Here is a 17,984-nt window from a genome sequence, read left to right on the forward strand (position 1 = left end):
ACGACAAAAGATATATTCGTTTATGAAAAAATAATCATCACCATTAATAAAATAGAATAAATATATAATAAAAACTCGGGAATCAGAGGAATATTTTAAGAAAGACTGTATGATATATAAATATATTTATTATTAAGCTATTTGTAAATTTGTATTGTTTAAGTACAATATAGTATATATTTTAGAAATATTAATTATCTTGAAAAGATTGAACTTCTTGGTCTGTAAGAACTATGTAGACAGTTAAACTAAAAGGATTATAACATATACATCAAAATACAATGCATATCTTTTTACAATAGATGTGATAAACCTATTTCTTAAATATTATGTAATATAAGTAAGTATATATTTTTTATACAATTAAAATTTTTGTTTTTATTCAATAATTATCATATGCCTTTGTTTATCATGCATTACATGTAAAGTGTATTATAATACATTCTTTGTTTACATCCTTATTCTATGTATCAACGAAATAGTAAATATAATGTAATCATTTCACATTCGTGATTTTTATACAAATAACATTTTTGTATACAAAAAATCAATAAAAATGCAAAGAGTCACAGATTACAAATTATATCCAATTTCAGTCCAAAATCCGTAATAAATAAAGATAAACTATATCCAATATAAACTAATATTATAAAATATAAAATTTTTATATCATTTTTATATATGGAGCTTATCTAATCAATATATATGTATTCATAAACTTATATATCTGCAAAAAGGTACAAGAATTAAACACCAATATTATACATTCAATTAGAATTTAAATATTCTTAAAAATTTGTAATATAATTATAAATGTAAATCAATTCAATAAAATGCAAAACTTTTTAACAAACAGAACAAGAAATATTTTTTGATACTTCAGGTCACATTAAAGGTGGTCCTGTGTATTTAAGGCTTCCAGAATAGAAATCTGGTGGACCTTCAATAACCACCAATTTAACTTCTTCCACTATATCTGAATCTGTACATAGCTTTGAACTACTAACAGTTTTAAAAAACGTACATGGTCTCAAACCTTTTCCAGAATCATCTACATCATATGGAGGACTAAGTATATCCAAAAATGCAGCGGGTCCTTCAATACATGTAATTTCATGTAAATTTTTGTCTCTTGGTGTAAGAGTACAAGCGGGTGAATTGCTGTGTAATGATATTTGTTTATGTCTATATGCCATTACTTCTTTGTTTAATCTGATTGTATGATCCTCATTTGGCTTCAGAGTATAATTGTTTACTTCGACTACACCACTGATTACCTACATTTTAAAGTATAGTAAAGATTTTAATCCTATATAGTTTTAAAATAAAATCAAAAATTAATATATATATGTCGGGTTTACATTAGAATTAGGGTTAGGGGCGTGAAACGAATCTTCGTTTGGGTTACACGTTGCCGTTATGCAATAGAGAAGACATTGACTAGTGCAAATACGATTATTATAGAGCCGGACAAGTAACCGTGGTAGTTAGGTACTCGAGAAACTAATGACAATGATCCTAGGTTCAATAACGAATCCGCGGTCGACGGGATGATAGATGAACGTACTCACAAAATCTAAGTCGGATGCGTAATATTCACTGATCGTAAAGGGTTACTCTTTTCATCAAATGAGATCGCGAGCGAGAATGCCTTTCCCGTCCCGATGATGCCACAGAGGAAAACTATATTGGGGTGTGTCTAAGGACACGAGATCATCGGATTCGTCGAGAAAAGCCTTCGTTCAGAAAGTAAGGGAAATTAGCGTTGCTGCTAATTGGTCAATCTCCATATCGGTGGTTAGAAAAAGATGCTAGCCGCCCTCGAGGGAAAGTTGCTAGTGGGAGACGCCGCTCGTTGAAAAACAGGTCTCCCGTATTTTCCCGTAGTTGAGACAAAGACTGTTTGTCCGTTTGAAGGACTTTAGTTGGCTAAATCTTAAGATTTATAACGGGCCCTCGAGCTAGCCGAACATGCATTGCGGAGACGCATCGACATCTGGCAATCATCTTACTCGAAGAATAGGGTCTGCGTGTGGCGAGCCACGGGACAGAAACCGTTGGAATGTTTACTGTCGCGTGTCGCCACGAATATTTCTTTTAAGGAGAGCTATAGAATTACTCCATACCTTTGTTAGACAGTTCGCTGTGGAGTGCCGAAGCGTGCAGACGTGTCTCTAGTGCCCAGCGTAGTCCGAAAACAACACGTGTCGCCCAACCGTCGAAAGTGGACACAGCCAAGTGTCCCCTACCCTTTAGGGAGAAAAAATCCCACGCACCTAACCCCAACCCGAATACTAGCCTCATAGCCTCACGACTAGTTATTCATTCCGAATTAACTAGCTGGATGATGGCCCAGCAATCGCGACCAGGCTTTCCGGAGCAGACTCGCAACTACCCCGCGCTACCTCCCCCGTGGCAGAAGTGTAGCAGAACTCTCCACACTAACGACGCTAATACTACCAAGAAACGGAAAATAGAAACAACAATACAAATAAACACTCACAACAGATTCGCCGTATTGGAATCCTCAAACGACGCCATGGAAATCGTAGAACCGCCACCAAACCAACACTCACAGAGAATCCCCCCTCCCCCACCAATATTTGTGGACGACGTCATCGACATACAGACAATGATCAAGTCCTTAGAGAGAGATATCTCCAAGGAGGATTATAACCTAAAGATAAATAACAATAAAGTAAAAATACTGCCGACGAACTCAGAAGCTTACAGAAAACTCACCAAGATACTTAGGACCCTGAACGCCAACTTCCACACCTACCAACTCAAACAGGAAAGGCCCTTCCGGGTGGTCCTACGAAACATCCACCACTCAGCAGACATAGACGAACTCAAACACGAACTCTCAAAACTCGGCCACGAAGTCATCAACGTAAGTAATATAAGGCATAGAGTCTCGAAAGACCCGTTATCCTTATTCTTCCTAGACATAAAACAAAAGCCGAACAATAAGGAAATCTACAATATCAGTCGCCTAATGAACGCGATAGTAAAATTCGAACCACCGCTTGTGAAAAAAGAAATAGTGCAATGCAAAAGGTGCCAAAGGTACAGTCATACGTAGAAATACTGCAACCATACTTTCCGCTGCGTTAAATGTGCAGGCACTCACTCCACTGACCAGTGCGCCAAATCACCGGAAACCCCAGCGAAATGCATCCACTGTCAAGGGGACCATCCTGCCAACTACAAAGGCTGCTCAGCCTATAAAACACTATACACAAACAGATACCCTAAACTCAGAGCAAAAGAGGTATCCAACTAAACACCCAGCCCGCCGAAATTCACGACTACCCCAACCCCCTCAACCAACCAAACACCCAGTCCTACCAAATTCATCACCACCTCAACCTCCTATGCCCAAGCAGTACAAGGCATCCAAAATAACCCGAATAGCCAAAGGAATCTTCCCCAAAACAGTGTCCCCAACCCACCTAACACAGACAACTTCTCTAGGCTTGAAAAGCTAATAGAGAAACAATCAGAGCAAATAAATAACTTGCTATCGCTACTAACACTCATCGTGGATAAATTAATATGCCCCGACGCAAAATAAAACCAAGGCGCATAGCACTTTGGAACGCCAACGGTCTAGCGCAACACAAACTTGAACTAGAACTCTTCCTAAAACACCAGCAAATCGACGTAATGCTCGTATCGGAAACCCGCTTCACCGACAAGAACTACCTGAAAATAAATGGTTACAAATTTTACCATACCCAACACCCCAGCAGAAAGGCCCACGGTGGCACCGGAATAATAATCAAAGCAAGTATTAAGCACTACGAACTTCCATCATTCCAGAAAGACTACCTCCAAGCAACAAACGTAGCAATAGAAGACTGTCATGGCACAATCACCACCTCAGCAGTATACTGCCCCCCCCCCCAGACACTCCATCGCCAAAGAAGACTTTGATAACTTCCTAGACACCCTGGGCAATAGATTCATAGCTGGAGGAGACTATAACGCCAAGCACATCCAATGGGGCAGCAGACTGGTCACAGCAAGAGGCAAAAACCTCTTAAACAGCATAATAAACAACAACTTCAACTACCTCACCACATACGAACCCACATACTGGCCCACTGACACCAACAAAATACCCGACCTTCTCGACTTCTTCGTAACTAAAAATATCTCATCAAGACACGTCCAGATCAACTCCTCGGCTGATCTCTCCTCTGATCATTCTCCCGTGATAGCAACAGTCAGTTCAACAATCATCGAGAATACACCTAATGGCTCCATTCACAACCAACACACCAACTGGCAGCTCTTTAGAGAAGTCTTTACACACTCAACTTCAGCCTTAACTCCACTAAAAACAAAGGAAGAAATTGAAGCAGCCACGGAATACTTAAACACGAGCATAATAAACGCAATCCGCCTCTCCACACCGACAAAGCCATCTAACAGCAAACAAGAATATCCCCAATACATACTAAAAAAATATAGCAGAAAAACGTAGACTAAGAAGAGTATGGCAGACCCATAGAACACCGGATGACAAACGCAAACTAAACAACGCAACTAGAAAGCTATCCAAAACCTTAAAAAATTATAAAAACGACTGTTTCCATAAATAAGCCAGCTTATCCCCCACAGCCGACTCCAACTACTCACTATGGAAGGCCTCCAGGAAACTCACACGCCCCCCACAAATAATCCCACCTATCCGCCGTCCGCAAGGTGGATGGGCGCGAAGCCCTATAGAAAAAGCCGACCTGTTTGCTAAATACTTGTCAAAAGTATTCAAACCCCATTCCCCCAAAGCCGCCGCGGACGTTACTGAATACTTGCACACCCCCTTCCAAATGTCCCCTCCTATCGAACCCTTCACCTCTGCAGAGACTATAGAAACAATCAGTCGCCTAAACCCCAAGAAAGCAGCAGGACACGACCTAATAGGCAATAAAGCAATCAAGGAACTTCCCATAAAAGGGATAGCACTCATCACATCGATTTTTAATGCTATCCTTCGCCTGGAACACTATCCTAAGGCCTGGAAAATCTCATTGATTACCCTCATCCCTAAACCAGGTAAATCGATATACGAAACCAGCTCCTATCGCCCAATCAGTCTTTTACCTACCCTGTCCAAACTATTCGAGAAGATGCTCACGAACCGACTCCTTTCAATCCTAGAGAACTTGAAAACACTCCCAGATCACCAATTCGGCTTCCGAAAACATCATTCAACAGTAGAGCAAATCCACCGCATAACCCACATGATCAGCCAAACCCTTGAAAATAAAAAATATTGCTCAGCGGTATTCCTAGACATCCAACAGGCATTCGACAAAGTATGGCATGAAGGGCTACTATACAAGCTTAAAAAGATCCTACCTCGCTCCTACTACTCCATCCTAAATTCCTACCTAACCAATAGACAATTCATGGTTAAATGCCTAGACACCACTTCCGCAACATTCCCAATAGAAGCCGGCATACCCCTAGGTAGTGTCCTCGGACCCCTACTGTACTCCATCTACACTGCCGACCTACCTATATCAAACGATATAACAATAGCGACATTTGCAGACAACACAGCGCTATTAGCTACCCATGCAGACCCGGTAATAGCCTCATCCACTCTCCAGCGAAGTCTCGACTCCATGGAAAAGTGGTTTCACAAATGGGGCTTCAAAATCAACGAAAAGAAATCCTCACATGTAACCTTCACGCTCCGAAAACAAACCTGCCCCCAGGTCACCATCAACAATGCAACAGTTCCTAGCAGGGACTCAGTCCGATACCTGGGCATGACCCTGGACAGGAGACTAACGTGGAAGAAACACATCTCAGATAAAACAAAGCAACTAAAGGACAAACTAAAAAAACTCTATTGGCTCACGGGCCGACGCTCCAAACTAAACATACAGAATAAAATTACCCTCTACAAGACCGTAATAAAACCTGTCTGGACCTACGGAATCCAACTATGGGGAACAGCAAGTAACTCCAACATCGAAATACTACAACACTTCCAATCGAAAACGCTAAGATCCTTAATAGACGCACCTTGGTATGTTACCAACGAAACCATCCATCGCGACCTCAAGATACCCACAGTCAGTACAAACACCGAAACCCCCTAATCACTGGACTACTTGACACGACGGACCAGATTCGTAGGCTGAAGAGGCACTACCCGCTAGACCTAAACGCTAGATTCATTTAGTTATCCAAATTAAGCATATACACTTACTTATAATACTTATAAATTATACCTATCTATAATAAGTATTAACTTATTGTAAATAAACAGCCATGTCACTGCGCCACGCCAGAAAAATTACTGAAAATTCTCAACGCGAGAATTGATTGTAATTTCAACAAAAAAAAAATAAAAAAAAAAAAGAAAAACCTTTGTTAGACAAAGCGTTCATCCCGTGACCGCGGCTACGTTCGGCGACTGACTGTCGCCTCGAGCCCAAGCTCATTATCACAACTCTTGAACAATTACAATCGGATTGAATAACTACAATTGTTCAATTACAGCTATAGTAGACTCTAGGTTACAATGTTGCGGGATTATCCAAAATTCCAAAGGCTCCGGTGTTCTTTCATCTCCGACATATATATATATAATTATTAATAATATATATTATTGATTATGATACAATATATATGACTAAAATTATATTTACATCATACCTTTAAAAACCCATGCATTCCAGGATGATCATGTATTGGCATTGTAAATCCATGTTTCAATATAAAAATTGAAATAGCAAAGTCTTTATTTTCAAATATATCAATTACCCACATCGGAGCATGCTGTACTTGAATAAAATCCAGGATCTGTTTATTTAAATTTACGTCTTCGGCTGTAATCTTGTTCATCAAGTACCGCAATTTGTCAAAGTTCTTTTGACAAAGCTTAAATCCGACATTACTCCGTTCTTCAAACGTATTTAATGCTTGCTTCCATAATGTTTTAATTGCAGCTGTCATATTTATTTACTTTATAGCACAATTTCTATGAATTCACCTTTTGTACAAATCATATTAATATATCAGTAACACACTTAAAAAATCTTAAGATATAAATATAGATATAAAATGTAATTTCAAGATTTTGTTAAAAATTAGTAACGCGTAACCTTAATAATTCTAACATTGAAAGTTTACTACAAAAAAAACATGCCAAGCGCTTAAATCAAGTAAATATTTTAGTAAATGCCATTCAATTTTTGCACACAAATATTACTTACGTTCAATCTCTTCTTTTAAAACTTCGTTAAATTAGGTTAGTCGATGTTGTTAAAAGTTGTTTCATATTTACAAGTTAAATAAATTGTGTATTTTTATGTTTTATCATATGTTCTATAGTTTTTCAATTAATACGTCTCTACCACTTTTTAAAGAATAATACACGTTATTAACTGATTATTCTTTAATTAAACTGGTCCCTACAGATGCTTTACGTTTGATACAAAATTTTGCTAAACATGGCTATGTGACTTAATACCAATACAGATGACATTGTAAACATGAATATGAGTGAAGTTCCGAAGTTTAAAGCACTACTTAAATGATTTTTTTACTTTGTTTTTACATTGAATGTGTAATATCAGAGATAATACGAATGAATATTAATATATAAAAATTTATTTGAATATTTGAATAAAATATGTAGTTAACTAATTTTTTACCGCAATAAATAAATAAATAAAGAAAATATAACTTTCAATTGTTTAAAAAAACATAGCTATAAAAATGTTTTCTGAGATATAATTTTAGGAGGAATGGTGTTTTTTAATTATATCTACGCATATATTTAATGAAATAATAGAAAGATGAAAGTGTGAGAATATTTTAATTATCAGAAAAATAATAAAGTTTTGCAATTATTATAAATAATTTAAGTTTGTACGACATAACAAATATTACAACATTTTAATAAATATGAACTATTTTTATTTTATAGTAATGTTACGAATTAAGAATAATTGGAAAATTATTTGATTCTGTGAATTTGGGTTAATGTTGTAGAGAGAGTAATGCCCTCTATCGTAAATGCTAGTAATTTAGCATTGAGATGAGCTTTATTTATTTACTATCGGAAGCAAAATTTTCTATACTATAATTATTAGTACATAACATTTTTCTCCTATTATAAACATTAATTCTGTTGTAAAAGGTAGGAGCAGGTAAAAGTTTAATGCCTTTAATTTCTGTACCAATTAGAATTAGCAAAATGTGTCATGTAAAACAGAGCTTGAGTGTTTGGTAAAAATGTTCCCTTAATTTAATATTTTTTTAATTAGCTTTTCATAATCTAAAAATATAAATGCTATTTATTTCTTTTATTCAATTATCTCTGCATATTGTATATTATAGAGGTTTGTATTAACAATCATAATGTCAAGTGTTTATAACAGTATTTTTAGAATATATAAATATGAAGCTCAAAAACAGATCTAATTCACATTATATTTATATAACAATTGATATTATTATTAAAAATTACAACAATATAGCATTTCAACAAAATAATATCTAAAATTAAATAACCAAACCTATTCTGAAAATATATTTTATTATTTGATAAGGTGATTCTATATATTACTAATCAAATATAACATTTTTTAGCTATGTCTAATGAGGAGCGTTTGAGGAAGTTACTATCTGACTTAGGTAAAGCTACATTACGTGGAATTCGTAAATGCCCAAAATGTGGAACTTATAATGGATCTCGTGGTTTGTGTTGTAAAAACAAATATTGTGATGCTGTATTTAAGGAACCTGGTGAAAAAAGGAAACTATCAACAGAAGCATGTAAGCTTATTACGGGCACAACTGCTCAAGTTTTTTCTGTTAGAGTACGTGATAAAGGCCCAGATTATCGTGGATTTGTTCAATTACCACTGATAAATGCCACAATTTCTAATGAAATGATAACACTAATTTCACAATCCACTGCATTATGTTTTGTTGATAGTTGTGAAAGAAGTTTTGATACTAGTGTTCTTAAATGTCATGTAAGTTTCAAAATAATATAATTGTTAATAATAATAGTTAGTTTAATATTAATAAAACTTTAATGCCCTTCTCTTATAGGAAAAGAATTCGTCCGATACGCCTGTCTCTGCATGTCAACATATACAGGCTGCCTTAAGATGCTATGCAGAGGCACAGCCATTAACTTTAAGGAACTCTATTCTATCATCTTTAAATGTAAATAATGAAATGAAACAAGAAATTTGGTTACTTGCTACTGAAACTTCAGGACCTTTAGTACAACGAGTATCCAAAAATATAATGGCAGTCAAATGCAAAGCTTCACCAAAACATCCATTAGGGTACCTTCATTTTTCTCTCTTTGTTACAAAATTGAAAGATAGAATTGAACATCGTTATTTTTGTTCTTGTTCCACATTTAAAGTAAGTATCAGTAAAACAAGTTAAACTTGTATTATTTATAACTAAGAATATTATTCACAGTACCAATAATTAATTTAGGGCATAGGGAAAACAACAGGAGACAAACCAGATGTAGCGCAGTCTTCTCAGAATAAGCGTTGTGTACATTTTTATGCTTGTATTTGTGCATTTGCTAGCGATACAAAATTATCAGAAGAATTTAGTTATTATATTAACTTAGATCAGAATGATTTAAGTGTATCGAAACCACTAACAACAGTGTTACAAAATGATGAACAAGATAAAATAGTAGGCATTGGTAAGAAGATTTCTATTATTCATAGTCTGAACTTAGTATAACAAGATATTTATATTACAAACTATATCTAAAATAGATCTTGATGGTTTAACAACGGATGATACAGATACACATCTTTTAATATTTCGAGATGATACTTTAACAGTTCAGAGCTTAGATGGAAATAGATTAGATTTGGATTCAATGAATTTAGAGTCTACAATTCTACCACATAGTATTGTTGAAAATATTGGAGTAGAATGTGATCGTACCTTATTAGAAGATAATAATATGGTATCACAAGTAAGATTTTATTACATTACTTGCTTGCTTATATAACATAGGAAGACGAATTAAAGTATTAAAATTGTTTTGAAATTTAGGTGAATAATTTAGAAGTAATTAATGAAAATGGTGTACAACTTGGTGGAAATACCGTTAAGATAATGGATGATCAGACAAGCATGGATTCTAAATATAATGTGCTTAATAATAGCCAATATATATTAAATGATAATATAAAGATATTAAATACTGGAACATTGAAAGTTCTTGATACAAATGCTATTTTAGATGTAAATAACATGAAAATAATTGATACTAATACTGTTTCAAATACTACTGGTGTAAAAATAGTAGATAAAAACATGTTAATACAATATGATACTGGCAGTATATCAAATACGGAAAGTAATAGTATAACACAGCCAATTTCAACAAAGCGAAAAAGAGATGACAAACCAACAAGCACAAACACCACAAGTCTGAATAATTTAAGTTCAATAGAACCAAGAAAAGCTAAAACAAAATTACATATTGTTAAGAAGTATCAAAATCCTTGCGAAGATTTGGACGAAGCTAATATAAATTTACCTTTCATCAAATGGCTTGCATCAATAACAGAAAGAATAAATCAAACTATGCATTTTCAATTTGATGGAAAACCAGATCCCTTAGTATTTCATGTACCACAAATATTTTTTGATTGTTTACGAGAAAGGATATCATGTGGTGGCAAAAAGAAACGTTTGCCAAATTCAACAACGGCATTTGTTAGAAAAGACGGTGTACCGTTAGGTACATTTACCAAATATACGTGGCAAATTACTAATATTTTACATGTCAAAAGTATTTTTGAGACACCTCTAATACCTTTGGAAATCACAAGAAGTTTTGTTCAAAACGCGGATGGTACATATGAATTGTATAAAAGAGAAGAAACGGAAATAGACCGATACAAAAAAACCAATAATAACGCATTAATTAAACCCTTAGAATTAAAAACGTATTTGAAAGTTGGTAAGTATTAAATATATGTATAAAAAAATATAGTTTACAAATTACTAAATGTTTAAAAAAATATTAATTATCTATTAGCATCATAAAAAAATATTTCATTTTACTTTATAGGAAATACTTCTCCAAATCAAGTTGAACCAACACCATTTTTGATAGAATGGATACCAGATATTTTACCAATATCAAAAATTGGTGAACTTAGAATTAGATTTGAATTTGGTCATGTAAAAAATGAGACAAACCATAGATGGAGGAAAATAGCTCTACTAAAAAATTATTAAATTTTGTATATTTATATTTATATTATCAAATTTTCACTTTCCTATTATTGATCAAATAAGATACAAGATCTTTTGAGAAAATGTTATCACTGGACAAAAACAAATTGAAAATCATTTCATAAGTAATTTGCTATATTTTGAATATTAAATAATTTAGTATATAAAATTTTTGTTAAAAGATGGCAATGAAAAAAATGCTTTAAACAATGTGATTCCATCACAGTACACTTTTTTATTACTTTACATGTGATTAAATGTGATTAAAGAACCTGTAAGCAATTTTTGTTTGGAAATAGTTTCTAAATTAATTTTAAAGAATTAAAGACTGATCTTATTTTATTGTATCCTTTTATAAAGGTAAACATTAGAGAAATAAAGATTTCTTATAGAATAAATGATTCATATTTTCATGATATGGAAAATGATTATATTATATCGTATTGCAAAATCAGTATCTTCTGTGCATTGAATGAATACATGATACAATATATTTGTTAATTAATTTATTGGACGTAAATATAGCAAAGATTATGTTATTATTATTGTCAACAGTGTGCTAAATTATTATTGTATAAGAATGTGATATATTGTAAATATATACTTTAGATCGAATGCTGTTATGTAAGAGCCAAAATGTATTTACATAATTTAACGAAACTTTCTTTGTTTGAATCTTAAAATAAATTATGTATCTAAAATATTTGTAGTTACAGTTTTTTTCTTCAATATGTCCTTTAAATTTTAAATAACTATAGAGTTTCATTAAACATATACAATACAATATAATTTATATGATTATATAACAAAAATATTCTCATAGTACTTTGAAACGTAGAACTGTCTTAAGTCTGTTTTTATATGTTAATATATACATGTAACAATTGTTATTAAAAAACATAATATAAAAATGTTTTAATAACAAAATTTTAAGTAATTGTAGTTTGCAGTGTAGCATATATCTTCATGCACTGTCGTATTTATGTAAGCAGACACAAGTTATTAATTAGCTTGAGAAAAACGATATGTCAAATATAATTAACATTTTTTAATTTTGAAGTTCACATTCGCGCCGTACATTGCAATAAATTTGATCAATTCTTAAATAACTCGGGCAGTTTTCCATTGTTACATTTATTTGGTAATTTGTTTCAACCAAATTATATCGATTTTTTCAAATTTCATAATATAACATTTCCAAATTCTATTATAAGATCATTTATAAAGTCTTTTTTCTTCGAAATTGTATATTGTAACATGATGATTTCCATAACCTCCATGTTCAGACGAACTATTGTTGAAATGGTGTACTGTAGATAAAACAAAGCCTTTTGGCTTAGCAAAATGTTTTGCAAGAAATTTCGATTTATCAAATCGTCTTGTACATGCTTTATGTACGAACAATACGATTCACAATTAATCGGTGCAGTGTTTTGAGTTAAGATTCAAACGGAAGCATTGCCCTGCCGGAAGCTATCTCTGACGTAGAGAGCTACAGAAGCGTACACTTCCATTTTCTCGACCCTTTCGGCGAACAGAGAGCACGTGTCTGCTTGCCGGTTACGTTTAGCTCATTTTATCGTATAAAACTTCGCGTCAGACTTGTAGCTTGTCGAAGCTTGGTGACTAACAATCTAAGGATTGTGATCGTCGTATAGACAGGTTAATATGAATCCTGAAAAGTTGAAGAAGCTTCAAGCTCAAGTACGAATCGGCGGTAAGGGAACACCCCGACGCAAGAAGAAGGTATATAGATTTATTTCGAAAGTTAACACGAGTTCACAGAATTCTTAGGACTGTTGGCGTGTCGTGAGTTTAAAAGTTTACGAAAGTGTATATTTCAAGTGCCATTTAAATGATTTTCCTACTTCTGAAAAGTGTTGTTCGTCTCACGATCACCAATTGCTGTTCTTGTACGATACCAAAGCTTTGTAGTTCGTGCAAGACGCATTTTAATTGCTTGACTAAATTACTTTCACGTGTTTCTTAGATACAATATTATCCTTCTGATTTCCATTTTCTACTTTTATTATGTCATTTGATTTAATTTTGTAGTTTTCTCATACTCCAAGTTTAAGTCCGATTTTAATTTTACATTTTATATTAATTCAGGCTAGAATTATCAATATCATAATGTTTATAATTTCAATAGAAACTGAATATTTGTATTTTTTATGGATATACTGTAGTGGAGTATAAGAATATACAAGAAAGAAATTTTACTAACTGAGCAATATATCTATCTACATATACATATACGTGCAATCTATTAATATTTAACTATATTCAATATATTTTTAGGTTGTTCATGCTACTGCTGCTACAGATGATAAGAAATTACAAAGTTGTTTAAAAAAGTTGTCTGTGAATACAATTCCTGGTATAGAGGAGGTTAATATGATTAAGGATGATGGTACTGTCATCCACTTCAATAATCCAAAAGCTCAAGCTAGTTTATCTGCTAACACATTTGCCATTACTGGTCATGGTGAGAATAAACAAATAACTGACATGTTACCGGGAATAATAAGTCAGTTGGGTCCTGAAGGTGTTACACAGTTAAAGCGACTAGCAAGCACAGTTTCTGGAAGTACAGTTGGTAAATCAACTTTGGAAGAAGATGATGAGGTACCAGATTTAGTGGAAAACTTTGATGAAGCTAGCAAAGAGGAGGTAACGAATCAATCTAAATAATATTAACTGTTATGTGTTTGAAGCTTTAAAATTGATATGTAATATATAGGAAACTACAAGAAGAATATTATAGTGCATGTATCTTATTAGGGATACAATGTATCATTTGTAGCTAAAATTACTCTTAATGGATTACAAAATATGAAACTTATATAGATTAAAATAATAGTTCATGATGTTTTACTAACATCTTAGTTTGATGTTAAATTTTAGTTGTAATGTAGGAATTAGGTCATATGGATTAATGTCTTAAAATTATATTTTATATTTTGTAGATTTTTTAAAATGTTGCATATAAGTTATATAAATATTAGTCTAAAATTATTCTAAACAATTCATGAAACATTTCATTTGTATAACACTTGATTTATTTATAGATATATAAATATAATGTATATGTATCATAATAATGTAACATATCTTTTTCTTTGTTTCTTTACAAACATGTCAAAAACGAAGGGTGTAAAAATACAATTAAATTTACTATTGACAATGTTTTCATAGATTTTTTATTTGAACATTTGTACTATGTTATTTGTAAGATCATTTTAGTTAGAAAAGATTATAAAGCTTTTTATTATTTGGAGATCTTTTATATTATTGTTGAATGTACATATATAATTACATACATTTAAGGTTGCTCCAAAAAAGGAAGTGGATGAAAATGATAAAGCAGCTGGTGATAAAAAAGAAGCTGTTACGATTGATGAAAAGAAAGAAGCCCCCTTAGCTACACCTGAAGCTTAAAAAGTGTTCAGTAACAAGGTAATTTTCTAGTACGAACACACATGAATTAAACTGTCGTTAAAGAAAAATAAAATTGATTCTTTTCTCTTTTTTTACAGCTATTTCATACAACCAACAGTTGTAATTGACAAGTCGAGTAATACAAATTGCAAAAGCAATGCGTAAACGAAGTATCACTATACATACGTTATAAATATTTGACATACACTATAATAATCTATATGAGTAACAGTTAACAAGAAATAAAAAAGGCTGTTACAGAAATCAAAAGTTTCTACAGACAATGTTCTTTACTTTGTTGCATTTGCTAAAAGGTAGACTTTGCTTTGAAACAGCTAAAATGATCTTATTTTCCCTAAATTAATATTTTTTAATATTATGCGCGAATGACGAATGGTGTTTGAATTTTTGACACTTAATTCGAATATTCATTCACGTGAGATGCGACGTGAATTTATAATTTTTATTATGATCATATAATACGATCATATCTTTCTCATTGTCTCACATTGTATTCGCAATGTGTTTTTACTTGTCCAGAGTAAACTCAAAGAATTTATAGAAATATAATTAGAGAGCGAAATGAAATTCCGGCAAGAGATAATAATAGCTTTCCTATTCGCAGTATAGGGGAAAGAAGTTTATATGCATTGTAGAAAAAAAAGAAAGACGCGCGAAGTACTGATGCACCTCTATTTTAATCGAAATTGATATATGGATAAGGATAGTTTTTTGCAATAGTGTTCCAGCGTGAAAAAATGAGGTGTAATATTTTGTAATGTAATCTATGAAATAAATTCATTTGCTGGAAATGCGGTTTTCTACTTAAAATTCATGTTCTCTGAATAACTATAGTCGTACTTTGCCGATATTTATATCTTCTCATCCATAGAATAGATCTGTAATAACTGTAATTATGAAAATATAAGTACTCTCTGTATAGTAACAGTTTTTCTTAACATTTTCCATTAACAATTTCTATTTCACACTGTTTGTAACTATAATTATATTCATTTCTTTCAAATATTTAGTGTTCCTTTTAATCAATTATGACGCAGATTAAAAAGAACGTAATGGAGATGACATTTTTTAAATTTTTACTAACTATTTCTTAAGTACAAAAATATTGATTTCCTTTTATTGTACAGTTTTCTTATATCATTTAGCAGAAGTAACATTTGTTTGGCAACTATTTGTATGTCTCGATAGGCATGATGTTCATTATGAAACAAACGAACAAATAAACACAGTATAAAATTATTTTGATTATTAATTTACCATTTAAGGTTATTCTTATTTTAAGCTACTATTCAAAACGTAAAAGTGGTTTACATGCTAAATAATAATATAATGTAACAATATATATCTACTAGACACAGGATAACAAGTGTGAATAAATTGACTAGTAGTAATTGGTTTGATCAAGTACTCTTTTTTTATCTACTTGAATTCATCTATTTAGTAGGTTTATGATTTCTTCTAATTCCAATATATTATCTTTTTTATATTTATACTTTGTTATATTTGGTTCAGATTTGAAAGATTTTCGTTTTGATTCCAAATCAAAAACAATAAGTTCTGACTGATTTCATGACTCTTTAAAAATTTTAAACTCAAGTTCGTAACTTCATCTTAGAAAAGATCAAGATTGTATATTATGTAATATTGCAGAACTTTATAGTGCATTTCTTTTTATACAATGATATCACCTAATTGTATTTATATTACATATTATAAATATTGTTATCTGTTAATTATGTGCAACTGAAATACAGTTTATACGAATTACATGAATTTATTATTAATAGCTTGAAGGATTAAATATGACGATCTTTATCATATATATCTTTGTTAGTAAATAATGTATTGTGTAATTATTCTGATACTAAAAAATAATTGATTTTAATAAAGTATTCAATCAATTTTATACGAAGTTTCTTCTTTAAAAACAAAATACATAAATACAATGGCTGCTGAAAGCTTTTTTTATTTTCAGAAACTTTTTTGTAACGATATAATAAAATTATATTTTGATCGGAAACATTTAATTACTACTGTATTATTTCCATGCGATAAAAATCTTGGATAAAGTATAGTATCCGGGCTGCAAGATTTTTGATCTGAATGTCTCTTTTCGTGGTTATTTTAGGCCGCTAAAGTCGAAAATAATTTTTTTATAATTATTTTAATGGTTATCTTTCACGGAAATAAACGGTTTTGAAAATTCGGCCTTACGGTATTTGACCAACAAAGGTCTTCTTAACACTTTTAACTGTATAAATCCACGTAAAATCGTGATCATACAGAATGGTAAGCGATAAGCGGCGAAACAAATGATAACACTTAATGCCAATGCTCCAAATGTCAATTTTACTTACTGCTTATCTTTTTTTGCGTGATCACGGCCCTAAGGCGGCCGGAAAATAAAAGATAACTCAAACCTAATCCAATACTCACGATGCAAATGTATAAGAGTAAGCCATATAGCAGGTTAAGAACATCAAATTTTAAGAAAGGTATCGTCAAAATCCATAAGAATGTCGCACATCAACAAGTTGATCGAAATTTTTTACGCATTATTTCTGTGAATAATAATTCTCATTTTCGGCTTCAGCGATCTTACAAATCCTTAAAAAGTGTCATTTTAGCCGAATATTTTGCAATCCGGATATTATACTAGAGATAAAATCGTTTTGATATACATAAACATTATATGTATAATTTATAAAATTAGAAAGTCATTATTTAGTGTTTAGTTAAATACTGGAAGACGTTATCTCAGAATAATAATTCTTCGAAAATAATACAATACTAAGATTTTCGGTACAATAACAATATTTTAGAATTATCTGCTCTTGTTTTGTCACATTCAGTTTTTTTTCTTGAATAATGGTAACATTGGTTTCCGTGAAGATATTGTTTAAAGTTCGAGGATGTGTTTCGGTCACGTTGTACCGATGTCTCGTTAACGGATATTTTCTTTCAGAAACTTCGCGAAGCTTACGTCTTACCAAAGAAAAACTTCCTCCGTTTTTCCTTGGCTTACCGCGATATTTTCATCGGCAACTTTTTTCTTTTACTTACTGTAACCCATTCTGTTGGCCAATAAAATGTACAGCGATCCGATAACAGCAAAAAAAGCAGCGCTTCGTATCCGTTGACATTCGTTTAGCTTGTTTTATCGTTGTATATACGTTCTTCGCTTTATGAGATATCTTTTGAGACGAGGTAGTTCTTAAAGGGCTTTGTTTTTACTATGTATATCATATTAATTC

The 17,984-nt window shown here is 32.2% G+C and overlaps 3 protein-coding genes across 7 annotated transcripts; 2 read left to right on the top strand and 1 right to left on the bottom strand.

Annotated features, from left to right (window-relative positions):
• Nucleotides 1–110: 110 nt before the first annotated feature.
• Nucleotides 111–7,475, bottom strand: LOC117159854 (2-aminoethanethiol dioxygenase). Of its 2 annotated transcripts, XM_076624880.1 has the most exons (4): nt 7,242–7,473; nt 6,682–7,018; nt 1,025–1,277; nt 111–727 (listed from the first exon to the last, which is right to left on the bottom strand). In XM_076624880.1, exons 2-4 carry the CDS (start codon nt 6,979–6,981, stop codon nt 720–722), a joined length of 561 nt encoding a protein of 186 aa, XP_076480995.1. In that variant the 5' UTR covers nt 6,982–7,018; nt 7,242–7,473; the 3' UTR covers nt 111–719. The 2 variants fall into 2 exon arrangements, with proteins under 2 accessions (XP_076480995.1, XP_033195916.1); XM_033340025.2 differs by lacking the exon at nt 111–727 and having other exon boundaries at nt 760–1,277; nt 7,242–7,475.
• A 222-nt stretch (nt 7,476–7,697) lies between these two features.
• LOC117159851 (uncharacterized protein C2orf42 homolog) lies at nt 7,698–11,920 on the top strand. Of its 4 annotated transcripts, XM_076624856.1 has the most exons (8): nt 7,698–8,170; nt 8,623–8,667; nt 8,772–9,011; nt 9,091–9,414; nt 9,493–9,712; nt 9,789–9,994; nt 10,075–10,990; nt 11,102–11,919. In XM_076624856.1, the coding sequence occupies exons 3-8, from the start codon at nt 8,925–8,927 to the stop codon at nt 11,269–11,271; spliced, it is 1,923 nt and encodes a 640-aa protein (XP_076480971.1). In that variant the 5' UTR covers nt 7,698–8,170; nt 8,623–8,667; nt 8,772–8,924; the 3' UTR covers nt 11,272–11,919. The 4 variants fall into 4 exon arrangements, with proteins under 4 accessions (XP_076480971.1, XP_033195908.1, XP_033195907.1 ...); XM_033340017.2 differs by having other exon boundaries at nt 7,698–8,180; nt 8,623–9,011; XM_033340016.2 differs by having other exon boundaries at nt 8,623–9,011.
• An 849-nt stretch (nt 11,921–12,769) lies between these two features.
• On the top strand, nt 12,770–15,969 carry bic (bicaudal). Its single transcript, XM_033340018.2, has 4 exons — nt 12,770–13,014; nt 13,570–13,941; nt 14,599–14,727; nt 14,808–15,969. The coding sequence occupies exons 1-3, from the start codon at nt 12,937–12,939 to the stop codon at nt 14,707–14,709; spliced, it is 561 nt and encodes a 186-aa protein (XP_033195909.1). The 5' UTR covers nt 12,770–12,936; the 3' UTR covers nt 14,710–14,727; nt 14,808–15,969.
• The last annotated feature ends 2,015 nt before the right edge of the window (nt 15,970–17,984 follow it).

The sequence above is a fragment of the Bombus vancouverensis genome, chromosome 2 (genome assembly GCF_051014615.1).
Source record: "Bombus vancouverensis nearcticus chromosome 2, iyBomVanc1_principal, whole genome shotgun sequence".
Lineage (NCBI taxonomy): Eukaryota > Metazoa > Arthropoda > Insecta > Hymenoptera > Apidae > Bombus > Bombus vancouverensis.

What these genes read in the sequence shown, in the direction of transcription:
- LOC117159854 (XM_033340025.2), bottom strand. Translation starts at nt 6,981, where the DNA reads ATGACAGCTGCAATTAAAACATTATGGAAGCAAGCATTAAATACGTTT. An exon ending in GAATGCATGGGTTTTTAAAG is followed by an intron (nt 1,278 to 6,681) that starts GTATGATGTAAA and finishes TTTAAAATGTAG; the next exon opens with GTAATCAGTGGTGTAGTCGA.
- LOC117159851 (XM_033340013.2), top strand. Translation starts at nt 8,321, where the DNA reads ATGCTATTTATTTCTTTTATTCAATTATCTCTGCATATTGTATATTAT. An exon ending in CTAGTGTTCTTAAATGTCAT is followed by an intron (nt 9,012 to 9,090) that starts GTAAGTTTCAAA and finishes CTTCTCTTATAG; the next exon opens with GAAAAGAATTCGTCCGATAC. An exon ending in ATAATAATATGGTATCACAA is followed by an intron (nt 9,995 to 10,074) that starts GTAAGATTTTAT and finishes TTTGAAATTTAG; the next exon opens with GTGAATAATTTAGAAGTAAT.
- bic (XM_033340018.2), top strand. Translation starts at nt 12,937, where the DNA reads ATGAATCCTGAAAAGTTGAAGAAGCTTCAAGCTCAAGTACGAATCGGC. An exon ending in CACCCCGACGCAAGAAGAAG is followed by an intron (nt 13,015 to 13,569) that starts GTATATAGATTT and finishes ATATATTTTTAG; the next exon opens with GTTGTTCATGCTACTGCTGC. An exon ending in ATGAAGCTAGCAAAGAGGAG is followed by an intron (nt 13,942 to 14,598) that starts GTAACGAATCAA and finishes CATACATTTAAG; the next exon opens with GTTGCTCCAAAAAAGGAAGT.